Here is a 13,350-nt window from a genome sequence, read left to right as displayed (position 1 = left end):
CCTACTCTGTTTTAAATTTAAAATCTAATATTTTCCCGCTTTCCTTTACCACACCGCGAGTTGGAACGCCCTACCGCGTTCCAACGGGCGAATTAAAGAACCTAGTGATTTTACTATAGCGAGTTTGCAGCTATATAACACTACGCTTAAGCACGCGACATTTCACAAGTATCGCAGATGGTTGTCGCTCATGAATAAGTAATATTTTGTGTCGCACTGTAATTTCTAGTGGAATTCTGGTGGTTTGAGAGCCCGACAAAGTTTAGTGGTTTTCTGGTGGTTAATACGGCCTTATTTGGTGGGTTGATAAAAATAAAGTTGGCAACACTGAACTTATAGGTTCGCCTTAGCTGAGATCACTTGGAGCTAGATTTGGCTAGAGGTTGTTTTATCGCATTTGTGTAAAATATATTTTAAAATTAATACAGACTCAGTATAACACAAAACAAATGTTTTATTACTAAACATTACATGGCGCAGTCGTCTATCGAACATATGAAGATTTATTCTGAATAATAAATTAATACAAGGATACGGAGGACAAGAGAGGCACAGAAGCAATAATGTCGGGTATAGAATTTAAAATGCCTGCACCGCTGCAATTAGATTCAGTTGGTGATATGTTATTAAAGTGGACGAATTTCAAGCAACAGCTTAAGATTTTTATTACGGCCGCTGGATTAACAAACGTGACTGATGCTAGAAAGTCGGCAATTTTGTTGAATTGTATTGGACAAGAAGGACTGGAACTGTATTATAACTTAATAAAGGGCTCGGAAGATACGACAAAATTTGATGAGCTTCTCAAATTGTTTGACGAATACTTTGAACCCAAGCAAAATGAACTCATCAACACTTTTAATTTTAATAACAGAAAACAAGAAGATGGAGAGACTTTTGACAACTTTTACATCGCAATTAGAAAATTAGTAAAAAATTGTAATTTCAAAGAACTGGAAGATAGAATGCTGAGGGACCGAATTGTCATGGGCATCAGGGACAAAAAGCTGCAACAGAAACTATTGGAAAATAAGGACCTTACTTTAGATGAAGCCGTGAACAAGTGCAGAGTAGCGGAGCTGTCAAAGGAACATGCACAGGTGATGCAGAAGAAAGAACCTGTGTCGGTTGATCTTGTGTCAAGTCAGCCTAAGCATGAAGCTAAGTATTTTAATAATACTAAGAAAAACACGAAGTATAGTAGTAAATTTTATAGGTGTCTGAAATGTAATCTTGAACATGGACCAGCTGAATGTCCAGCGTTTGGCCAAACATGTTATAAATGTAAAAAATTAAACCACTTTGCTAAGGGTTGTAAAAATAAAAATGTAGCATCAATTGAAGTGGAAAATACTGAGGATAATAACCTCGTACATGATTTGTGACTAGTAAAGTTAGTTCACTCTATAGGAAATACTAGTAAGATTAATAATAATGAATGGTTGTCAGATTTGTTCATTGAAAATAAAAAAGTAACTTTTAAATGTGACACAGGGGCTCAGGTAAATGTCATTTCATTAAAAGATTTAAAAATGATTGTCAATGATGAAAATCCTAAGTGGTCTGAGACAAATATAATATTAGAAGTATTTGGGGGTAATAAGCTTAAGCCCTTAGGGAAAATAATATTGAACATTGGGGTGAATAAATATGAAAAGGTTGACACTGAGTTTATAATAATTAAAAATAATGTAAATCCAATTTTGGGTTTAAACTCATTAATTGAATTAAAACTACTACAAAATAGTAGCATGAACAGTATTAATATTAATAACAAGGAGGCTATTGTTAACAAAAATTTGTCACTTTTCCAGGGTGTCGGAGAATTTAAGGTACCTCTTGAACTACACATTCAACCGGGCGCACAGGTGGTAGTAAAGCCACCTCGGCGAGTTCCTTATGCAATAAGGGAGCGTTTGGCTTGTAAATTGCAGAGTCTTCAAGAGCAGCGAATTATTGAGAAAGTCGAACATCCGAAATCCTTTGTAAGTAATCTTGTAATAATAGAGAAAAGTGATGGTAATTTAAGAATCTGCCTTGACCCACAGGAATTAAATAAGGTATTAATAAGGGAATATCATCTCATACCAAAATTAGAAGAAATGCTTACAAAGTTAAGTAATAAATCTGTATTTTCGGTACTTGACCTGTCAGATGGTTTTTATAATATTAGATTAACAGATAACTCAACAGACCTGTGTACTTTTAGTAGTCCTTTTGGTTGTTATAAATTTTTAAGATTACCTTTCGGTTTGTCAGTAGCTCCTGAAATTTTTCAAAAATATAGCGAACAAACTTTTGGTGACATTCTTGGTGTGGTCATATACTGCGATGATCTGTTGATTTGTGCTGATAATGAAGACGAACATGACAAAATATTAGAACGCGTTTTTGAAAGAGCTAGAGTAAGCAATGTAAAATTTAATAAAAGAAAGTTTCAATATAAATTAAAGGAGGTTAAATATTTTGGTCATGTGTTTTCAAGAGAGGGAATGAAAATTGATCCAGAACGAGTAAGAGCATTATTAAATATTAAAAGCCCTTCTAATAAAACGGAACTGCAATCTTTTCTGGGTATGGTAAATTATTTAAGAAATTTTATCAGTAATCTGGCAGATTTAGTAGCACCTTTACAAGCATTAATGAAGAAACATGTTGGTTGGCTTTGGACTGAAATACATGAAAATGCTTTTTGTAATATAAAAAAATGCATAAGTGCAACACCTGTATTGAAAAATTTTAATGTTTCTCTACCTGTGACTATACAATGTGACGCTAGTAAGGATGGTTTGGGTTGCTGCCTAATGCAGCAGGGCAAGCCTGTATGTTATGCATCAAGAAGTCTTACCAGTGCAGAAAAAAATTTTTCACAGATTGAGAAAGAATTGTTGAGTGTAGTTTGGGCAACTAAAAAGTTTCATTATTACATCTATGGAAAAAAATGTACTGTACTTAATGATCATAAACCATTAGAAACTCTATTAAAGAAAGGTATCCATGAAATCCCTTCTGCTAGATTACAAAGACTTAAACTAAAATTATTAAAATATGATATTGATTTTAAATATTTAAAAGGCCGCTTGATGCATATTGCAGATTTGTTGTCACGTAGTTATTTAAATGAAGTAGATGAAGATCAATCATATATGTTTGAAGTTATACATTGTATTGGTTTAGGAAATTATTTACAATGTACAGATGAACAGAAACAAGAATTAATTGACGAAACTTCCAAAGATGAGACTTTAGCCACATTGTTGTTGTACACACAGGAAGGTTGGCCTGAGTCTATTAATATGGTACCAGATAATGTTAAGCATTTTTTTAAATTGAGACATGAAGTTACTATAGATCAGAAATTGCTTTTTATGAATGATAGATTGATTGTTCCTAAATCATTAAGATTAACAATTTTAAAAAAATTACATGAAGGTCATTTAGGAATAACAAAGATGAAACAAACTGTTAGGGGTTTATATTATTGGCCACAAATGGATGCTCATATTGAATCATTTGTTAAACAATGCTTCATCTGTCAAACATATCAAAATAATAATATAAAAGAGCCATTGTTATGTCATGATGTACCTTCTTTACCATTTGTAAAAATTGGAATTGACATAATGGATTATAAGAGGAAAAGTTACTTAGTTATTTATGATTACATGTCAAAATGGTTAGATATTAAACCCATTTCGAATAAGTCCTCTCAGTGCATAATTAACGTTTTAACAGATGTGTTCAGTTGTTTTGGCATACCATTGGCAGTAGTGGCAGATCATGTTCCATTTGATTCACTTCAATGCAAACAGTTTGCAAGTGAATGGGGCTTTAAATTCATTTATTCAAGTCCAAGATATGCACAGTCCAACGGTATGGCAGAACGTGGGGTGCAAATTGCTAAAAAAATGTTAACAAAATGTAATGAAGATAAAACAGATTATAGAATTGCTTTGTTAAAATATAGATCTTCTCCTGTTTCTGGCACACATTTTACGCCTTCTCAATTAATGATGAATCGGAATTTAAAAACAAAATTACCATGTACTTATAAATATTTGAAGCCTCAGTTGAATCATAATACTAATATGGAATTTGATAAGGTTAGGAATAGAAACATAATTAATTATAATAAAAATACTAAAGAGAAGCCTCATTTTGAAATAGGCCAAAATGTTTGGTTTAAGATAGACCCAAGTTCGAAGAAATGGTTGTTGGGTAAAATTGTTAACAAAAATAATTTTAGATCATATAATATTGAAGATAGCAACGGTTGTAGATATACTAGAACTTCATTTCATGTTCGACCTCAATAATTCGGTGTTCCTGTGTGTGTTAGTTAAGAATGTGTAGTGCGGGAGCATTATATTTTTATTATTGTAACTTAAGGTTGTTTTAAGTTTGTTAGACTGTTTGATTAGTCTTCTTAAGTTATAAAAAAAAATGTTTTGTTTTTTTTTTTGTAAAAGGGGGATGATGTAATGTATGCTTGTAACAGAACGCAACTACAGACCGTTTATAATGACCCAATGCATATGGAAGTGACAGTGACAGCGAGCGGCATTTGTTGAGTACAGACGCTGTAAAATTAGAATGAACTGTGTAACTTATAGGTTCGCCTTAGCTGAGATCACTTGGAGCTAGATTTGGCTAGAGGTTGTTTTATCGCATTTGTGTAAAATATATTTTAAAATTAATACAGACTCAGTATAACACAAAACAAATGTTTTATTACTAAACATTACATATATTGCGTGATTGCCATGTGTATTTGGATTGCTACTTGCTCGTAAAGTTGCAGGAATTTAGCGACGTACGTAGCGGTAGCGATATTTGTGACGATGGCCATGGTTCGGTAGGAGCCATGTGTACTTTTGACTGCTTTTAAATTAAATAATTTCGTATTTATATGATCTTTACATATTTGTTTTATGCACTAAAAATGGTTAAATTGTGCGGACAACACAGTTCCCGTGTTAATAGCACTTTAAGCTTCTTAAAAGAAACGTTTTTAATTTCTTAAACCGAGGAATTTCTTAAGGGCTGATTCTAAACTGATTTTGTATTACACAGAAACGTCTACGCAACGATACCAGAATGCTAAGAAATAAAGGATAAGTAGAGTTCGAGTCTCGCCCTAACCGGTGAGTTGCCTTTATTTCTAAGCATTCGTTTATTGTTGTTAGTCTATTGTCTTTCTACAACGTATTTGGAGCCATAGTAACTAAGTCAAAAATAACAAATAGTTATAATATGATTTTATTGAATGATTTCTAAATTATTTTACATAGTTATAGCAGTGAGCTATCGTCTATTTTACATCAATAAAATATCTTACAAGTAGCTTTCATTAAACAACATTGTATAACAATATATGTTCTATATAATAATGACTGTAACTAAAACGTAAAGTATAATAATATAAAATTATTCCTAATGCAAAAACAATTATCACATCTTGTGGAAATATCATTAAATGTTTACTACCACACTTTGGTTACATTTTATTATAAAACTTACTTATGTCACGTTTTTGATAGCTAGTGCATGAATTACATCCAATAGTTAATTGACTACCGCATAGTATCTACTAACTAAGTAATAATAACAAAACTCATTGGACATATGTATCAGGATTACAAAAACCCATTCATGTTAAAATTCCAATAAGACTGCATGAGGCCAATTTAAGTAGTCCACCGTATGCGTATTTTTTGGGTGTATTCTAGCTGCCAATTATTTATATTAGACAAACACCATTGTTTGTATATGAATAGATTAGTTATAACTACTTTACTAGTTAGAATCGGGTCTACCGTTTAACTGAGGCGATCGGTAAGATGTTGTTATGGTTAACTACGGACAGGTTGAAGGCTTCGCTGCATGAAGCTGATTTCTAATATATATTTAGTATAAATACGAGTATGTGACATATAAGCAACCTTCTACAACCTGAGATAAGTGGTAGACCTAAATTCTACCGCTTTCTCTTCTCATGTACCCCATGCCTAAAACAACTCGTGACATAAGCACAGGGCGGACACGCCATACATCAAAAAGGATTTGCGTTTATATGTGTGCGCGGCACGTCTGTACACGCGTCATTGTGTATCTGACGGACTTCTGGCATGCTCTCAGTAGAGCGACAGTCGCGGGGTGAGGTAATCCGATTCGGGGCGGGGCGGTGCGTGTCCGTTCTGTATGATAATACTATTACTTATTCTGTGACATAAGTACTTATTATTCCACCTACTTAATACGTCATACTTCTTAAACAATAAACGAAGTTCATAAATACTTTCCCCTTTGAAAGGATGTCAGCGTTAAACAGAAGAGAACCCAAGTTTCAATAAAGTATAGGAATTTTCATTCACAGTACCAAGTAGTTCTTCGGACTTTTTTATCACTTGATCGTCGAACTTCACCTGGCACGCCGCGAAGTGAATTGTCTGAAATAGAAGAAAATAAAATAAAAATTATCTAATAGAATAATTTCAGATAAGAAAACAATAAACGAGAAGTTAATGGAAAAAAGGGTACCTAAATAAATATGTATCGCTAACAATATCATGGATAGCCTAGGTAGCAATATACTATCCTCATCTAACATTTGTGATAGATTATTCCGTTTCGTAACTGCTATGCATCTAAACTAAACGTACCTATTTGATATTTGTGTTCATTTCATGAAGTAAATAATAATAATTTGTTGTACAATGTATTTTTTGCACTTTTTCTTTCTTGCTTTCTTGATCTTTAAATATTTTTTACATAACCAAGATTGATTACTATTGGTAGCTCAAATTTAGATGTAAATTTAATACAGAAGATTGTAAAAGAAAACAAAAACAATTTTTTTAAAAGATCTAAACATTTGTTAGTCATAAACATTGTAACTACGTGATTCAGAACATACTCGTTGTTTAGTATATTACAAAAGAGGTCCCAGATTTTGTTTATAATACATAATAATATAGATACAGCTATCACAATCTAGGGCATACGAATACGAGTACCATGGGCTACAATTTACCAGAGTTTGACTTTTAGAAAATGAAGAAATTTTTACAAGAAACAAATACAAACAACCAACACAACCCATTAAATTATTCCATGAAAAGAAGCTTGTTTACGGAAAACGAAAGCCAGAGTAGTTTTGGAAAATAATTGGAAGCGTGCCTAATAAAATTACTGACCTACAAAGCAACTCATCGATGCAACTTCACGTATACGAAACCATCTAATAGACCTGGAGGAGAGATGATTCTATATTTAAAGAAATATTTTTGTAAATATTAGTTTCAACTTATTTCAATATAAAATAATAAACAAGAATAATTCCAATTGGATCAATATTGCATTTCGTGGACGATTTAATCGAAAGCCTATTTAGATACATCGGGAAATGTCCATATCGTCGATAGGTACTTAGCCCTCGAATGAGCACATCATTTTTGATATGCCATTCAAACATAACGTGACACCTAAATAAATATGCTATTTATTTGCGTCATCAATGTAAACATTCGAGACCGTAGCCCTATAAATGATTAGGATTCTAGGGATAATGAAATGACACGCGTATATTATCATTACAGTGTGTAGCATTCATAGTTAATAATGATTCGATAACTTACATTTGTCATCATTTCTGTCGTCTTCGTTTGAGTCCTGACTGTTCATAGATACCATTGAAATCCTTTTATTTCGTTGCTGGAGGAGTAGTTCTGTGGACAACATTTTAGCAATTTATTCAGCAATTTAAATTCACCAAAAAGAACTTTAGACTCGGTCATATTGATCAGTTTTAACACTTTTAACATACATTCTCTCGAGCAGTGAAAACTCGTTTAGCTTGGATTGTAAAATTTCAGTGTATGACGTTCAACTTACAAGTTAACTCAACTCACGCGACTTTAATGGCATTTATTTTTATAAGTAATTTGCTTTCTTTAAGCAAGGTCAGTGCGGCTTAATCCACCTGCGGGAAATTCCGTAAACGAGTGCTATTTTTATTTTAAACCATAGTACACGATTGTTCAATTCATCGACTCCGTAGCGATTGCTTTTAGTTTCAGCAGTCAAAAGCAGATGGGCTCTATTTCCAACAGTTGAAAAAAAAATGCGGATTTGCTTATGTACGGATTTTCCCGCAGACAAATTAGACCACATTGACCTTACCTTTTTATATATACCTACAATTTGACTTTTGATTGTGAAGATAATGTGTTTTTAGTTTGTATTCACAGTTAGTCAAGTGGAGTGTAGGATCGAGGCTATCGCAGTCCGCACCTACCGCTCAGCCCTGATAACGCATTGATAACACGATAACAACAATAGCTTCCACGAAGCCATCCAACATTACATACATACACCTGTTAATCTGTGATTAGTTCATGATATTCAAACAAATTACTTTTGCAGTTATCCATTATTCTTATTAGTTGATGACTTACAGTCTGACTTACAGTTGATGACACTTATGAAAGTGTTGTGTCGATATCTTGTTACAAAATAGTAATTTACGAGTAATGGGAATATTCGTACACTTAGATATTACCAAATAATCAATTTATCAATGAATAACTGGAATACTAGTAACTGTCAAAACATTGTTAAAAATATGAATTGAGCAGTCGTATTCATATCTTTATAATAAATAAGTATAATACATAAAGACACAAATAACTCTCTCGCCTTATACGTATACATTTCTTAGAACATATTTATGACATAGAGAAAAAATAACAGCTTTCCAGTAAAAATCCTCTTGCATCCGAAATGATTGGGAATTTTCTGCAAACGTGTTTCTATGCGATGATACCGATACGCATAGAAAAATGAACAAGGCTGTTTGGATAAAAATATTATTCGGTTTTTGCACGAGCCGATTCTAGATAAAAGTTGCCAGCTCCTGTCGACCCAAGCAACACGCTAGTCATGAATATTAATCCAACATGTATGTGGATGGGTTGGTGCAAAAGATTCCGTCCGCAGTTTATACAGGAACCTATTGTTGATAAACTGACATTACAGTGACGGACACAAGCCTGCAACACTGACAGCGCACACTACAGACTAGGAATCCTCTAGACGGAGTTTAGAGCAATTATTTTATGAAACCGATGCTGCCAAAAATACGGGCGTGCGGGGGACGAGGTGAGCGAATCCCCGGGATTCTGAAGCTTTGACTCGAAGATGGAGTAAAACTACCGTATATAGTGGCAGAGGGGGTAGCGTTACTATGCTCAGTCTAGAGGATGTCTTGTCTGTGGCACTAGTTCACCAAATTATGCCCTATATAGAAAGAACAATAAGCATGTAAAACAGACGACATTGCGATTAAACAAAAGATAAACACTAATGAAAGTGGCACTATTAATTTCGACAACATGACTCATGTAATAAATTTCTAATTATGCTGATTGTTATCGATCATTGACAGTGATTCGTAAATTGAATTCAACTTTGCTAATATACGAGTTATTAGATAAAATGGTATCCTACATCCGTAACTAGAAAATATTGTCAAAAAATCGTTACGATATTTGCGAATATGTAAAACTAAAAAAACGTCCGTAACACCGAATCTTGAAAACTGCATCTCCAAACCGAATTTCGCATTAGACAAAGCCTATTGTAATATGTAGTATTTGAGAAAACAGGCTTTGTCACTAAACAGCTATGAGGTAACAAAGAAACGCGTTACCAGAAAGATTTAAACACCACTTTGCGTTTATCGGAGCAATCTCCGCGAAAAATAGGCATTGTAACAGTCAGAGTTCAAGCGATAGCACCTCCGCCGCGCTCTCGTGTTCATCCTATCAGGGGACGATAACGCGTCGCACTTGCGAACAACGACTAAAATAATGCTTTCTCTGGTTTGCGTAATAAAAATAACCATAAGATATTGACCGTTTCTATGCTTCTAAAATTTGTTACAAAACAAATTATGCGGCGGTACCTAGCACGAATTGTCCTATCTGTTTAAATATTTACACATTTACACCAAGGAAAAAACGTTGCAAACAAAGCTATCTTACATGCATATGGGTTGTTTAAAAAACAAAAAGGACGCCAACGAGTGCCGAGTTCCCGCCGTTCTCAGGCGAGAAATGCACACATGCAGCCCGCCAGGGGACCCAATAAAAAATGCAGTCGTCGACCTCTAAGTGCGTCATATAAGATAAAGAAGCTCGCACTCTTCCGTCACGTACAAACACGGGAGCAGATGACGACCAATTAAAAAGTTTGTCCGTATAACTATGCGGGAATTAGTTCCCGGCTTGCGTGCCAGATGGACTCAACAAGTCCCTTTTATGAGTAATTACTTTGGCTTAAACTAGAAAGCAGTTCTTGATGAGGTTCACAACATTGCCTCGTAAGTTACGCGAATAAATGGATATATACAGAGTACCTATATGTAGTGATTAGGTAACTGTGATTTCATTTAGTTAGTACTTACATAGTTAAACTCCCCGTCGACTCGAATTCTATTGAAAGCTTTTATTGTGAATAATATTGCATTAAATGACCGTTATATTTTGTTATTATACTTATTCGAATTTCTATTTTGTGTAGCGTCGTATGTCATATTTAGTATAGCTATTCCGGATTTCAAGCTCAAATTATATCCCACGGTACCGACAACGTTTTGCGAATTAGATAAAGGTATATCTATCTGGTTGAACTTGCCGTGTAGGTAGTCAAAGACAACACATAATTCCGGCACACGCGCGGAACTCGTATCTAGTCACTGCAGTGTTTAACGAGGTACAGTCCTGAGGACAAGTATTCCGTACAAACATCTTCACAATTTGATTCGAGTGGCATAACTATCGGACGTGATGCCGCCGAGCTGTAGATATGTAGATGCGAGTATGTGTGACACGCCATTGTACTGCATAATGCCTTCTGTGTTCATCCACTGTTGATTGCGCTAGGTATATCTTTTATAATGCATATACTACGTATTATGGACTGAAGTGCTTATTCATCATATTCCTTTTAAGTTAATTTCGTTATATAGTAGTTTTATAAAGCAATATTTTCTTGACGAGAGTCATCGGAAATTTCCTTGGAACGCGCAGAAGAGTACAAACTATTTATAGGCAACTAACCTTGCTACTGTTTGTCTATTAATATGGTAGTCTCGATGTTGCATTATTTAATATTATCAATATATTACATTTTTTGTGAGTGAGTAAGTGAAAATTCCCAAACATTAAATTAAAAAGATTAGATAAAAGTAATCCATGTGATAAAATTTCAACATACATGGTATTATAATTAGAGAAATAGGACTTTACCTTTTCTTGGTCGGTATAAAGAGTTACAGTAGCAAATGAATGTCCTAGTCATCATCATCATCATCGTCGTTTTTTTTAATCAAAAAAATATGCGAATTGGCTAAGCGATCACATCATAACAAGACATTCATAAAAATATATAGGTACATACACCGTGTTTTTATTGAATTCCGTTAACTTCGGGGTATGGTTAAGTACGTTTAAGAGAACTAAATGGCATAGATAATTTAAAAAAAAAATTTTTTTTTTTGCTTTTTTTACAAAAAAAAATATGTTTAAAAACTAATTAAATGTAGCATATAGCGTAGTTGTAACACGGGCATTACATTTAACTCAACCAAACAATTGAAATCTGTGACACATCAATGTCATTTCGAACATCGATCGACCGAGATTGTACTTAAGTTTAGTAGCAAATGTATGAACTCATTCTAAACACTAATTAATATGTAAACCGGCCCTAAAGCAAGTGTACACGCAAAGCAAGGTACAGTGTGTGCCTTATAGCAAAAAAATAAATGATTGATTATCTCCGAAATGGAGTTAATTAGAATATCGGTGTCTATGAGAAAGTTACTTGATTTAAGGTGACGGTAGAGGTGGGTAAATTTTCAGATTCTGTCAATTTACCCCATTTCACACACAAGCGCACTTCACGCACACTACCTCACTTTACTGGGACAGGTCACTGACCCATCAAGTTTTTTTTTAAGATAGCGTTTTGAGTTTAGTGGCCTCCTTTTAGGAAAAGCGTTCCATTGAAAGAAGAAAGAGAAACAATACATTGAATCTTGCTTCACGTGACGTATTTAAATTCTAATAATTCATTTGGTTGTTGACAATTTTCTACATTATGGCTTTGTCGAGATAAGCGTTTTCTAAAGTTAAACCGAATAAAACCAGATGTCATTAAGTCAGATGTAAAATTTTATTTACTACTCTATACGACTTTTCATAAGGCTCAAAATCAATTAAATGAGAATTTAAATAAATAAAGTTCCGGCAGGGTGCAAAATTTAATTAAGGCGGACAAAATAAAATTTGAAAATATATGGAAACAGTGTTGGCTAATGTACCCCTAATATCTTTACCGATTTACTTTTATGTGGTATATTCGCCTTTTGTTTCACTATTAAATTAATACAATTAAAATAAAAAATATTATACCGGTATTCCACCGGTATTATTTCAGTGCTGAAGCGATTATCTTCGATCGTAGCCTTGATAATGTAGGAGTTGATAGTTACTTACGGCGGTAGGAGCGGCAATGAACCCCGTGCAGAGTAGAACGTGAGGTGCGTTGGGATAAGTGCATATATCTACTTATAATTCTTTGGCTGGTTGGTAACCCTCTATATTTTATTTTTTGTTTTACTGTTATTAGGTTAAGGGAGTTTTAGGGAGTGAAAAAAAAAATGATTTTCGTTTTATGCGCTCGCGTGATTGCCGATGGATTATAATTAGACAAAAGAACTTGTTTTCCACGCATCGAATGTAGATCCCTATGACACTTCCTCCAAGTCTTCTCCAATAATGTTTATACCGTATTTTAATTACCTACCTTAAATGTTACATTTCTAAATATTTTTTTTGTGCTATACATACTTCAAAAAAATCGCTGGAGGCCTAGCGGTAACAGCGTGCGAATTGCAATTCCGGCTCGTACCAATGAGTTTTTCGGAACTTATGTACGAAATATCATTTGATATTTACCAGTCGCTTTTCGGTGAAGGAAAACATCGTGAGAAAACCGGACTAATCCCAATAAGAGCCTAGTTTACCCCCTATGGGTTGGAAGGTCAGATGGCAGTCGCTTTCATAAAAATTAGTGCCCACGCCAATTTATGGGATTAATTGCCAAGCGGACCCCAGGCTCCCATGAGCCGTGTCAAAATGCCGGGACAACGCGAGGAAGATGATGATGATGTGACACATACTTCCAAAAAAATCTACAAATATTTTACGTGACAACTGCTTATAAGTAAATATTATGTAGGTACACTTATAAAGTATAAAGTAGAAAATATCTTATAGGTACATA

General features: G+C 34.1%; 1 protein-coding gene across 2 annotated transcripts in view; it reads right to left on the bottom strand.

The window, feature by feature from the left end:
- Positions 1-6,228: 6,228 nt before the first annotated feature.
- Positions 6,229-13,350, bottom strand: part of LOC134648082 (uncharacterized) — a 30,365-nt gene continuing 23,243 nt past the window's right edge. The window contains exons 7-9 of one of the 2 annotated variants that reach the window (XM_063502534.1): positions 7,638-7,727; positions 7,197-7,249; positions 6,229-6,449 (exon numbers count right to left, since the gene is read on the bottom strand). In XM_063502534.1, the coding sequence (XP_063358604.1) occupies positions 7,209-7,249; positions 7,638-7,727 (131 nt within the window). In that variant the 3' untranslated portion in view covers positions 6,229-6,449; positions 7,197-7,208. The remainder of the gene's footprint in view (positions 6,450-7,196; positions 7,250-7,637; positions 7,728-13,350) is intronic. The other variant, XM_063502533.1, reaches the window with a different exon arrangement.

This window comes from Cydia amplana, chromosome 5, assembly GCF_948474715.1.
Source record: "Cydia amplana chromosome 5, ilCydAmpl1.1, whole genome shotgun sequence".
Lineage (NCBI taxonomy): Eukaryota > Metazoa > Arthropoda > Insecta > Lepidoptera > Tortricidae > Cydia > Cydia amplana.
This window is presented reverse-complemented; position numbering and strand designations above follow the sequence as displayed.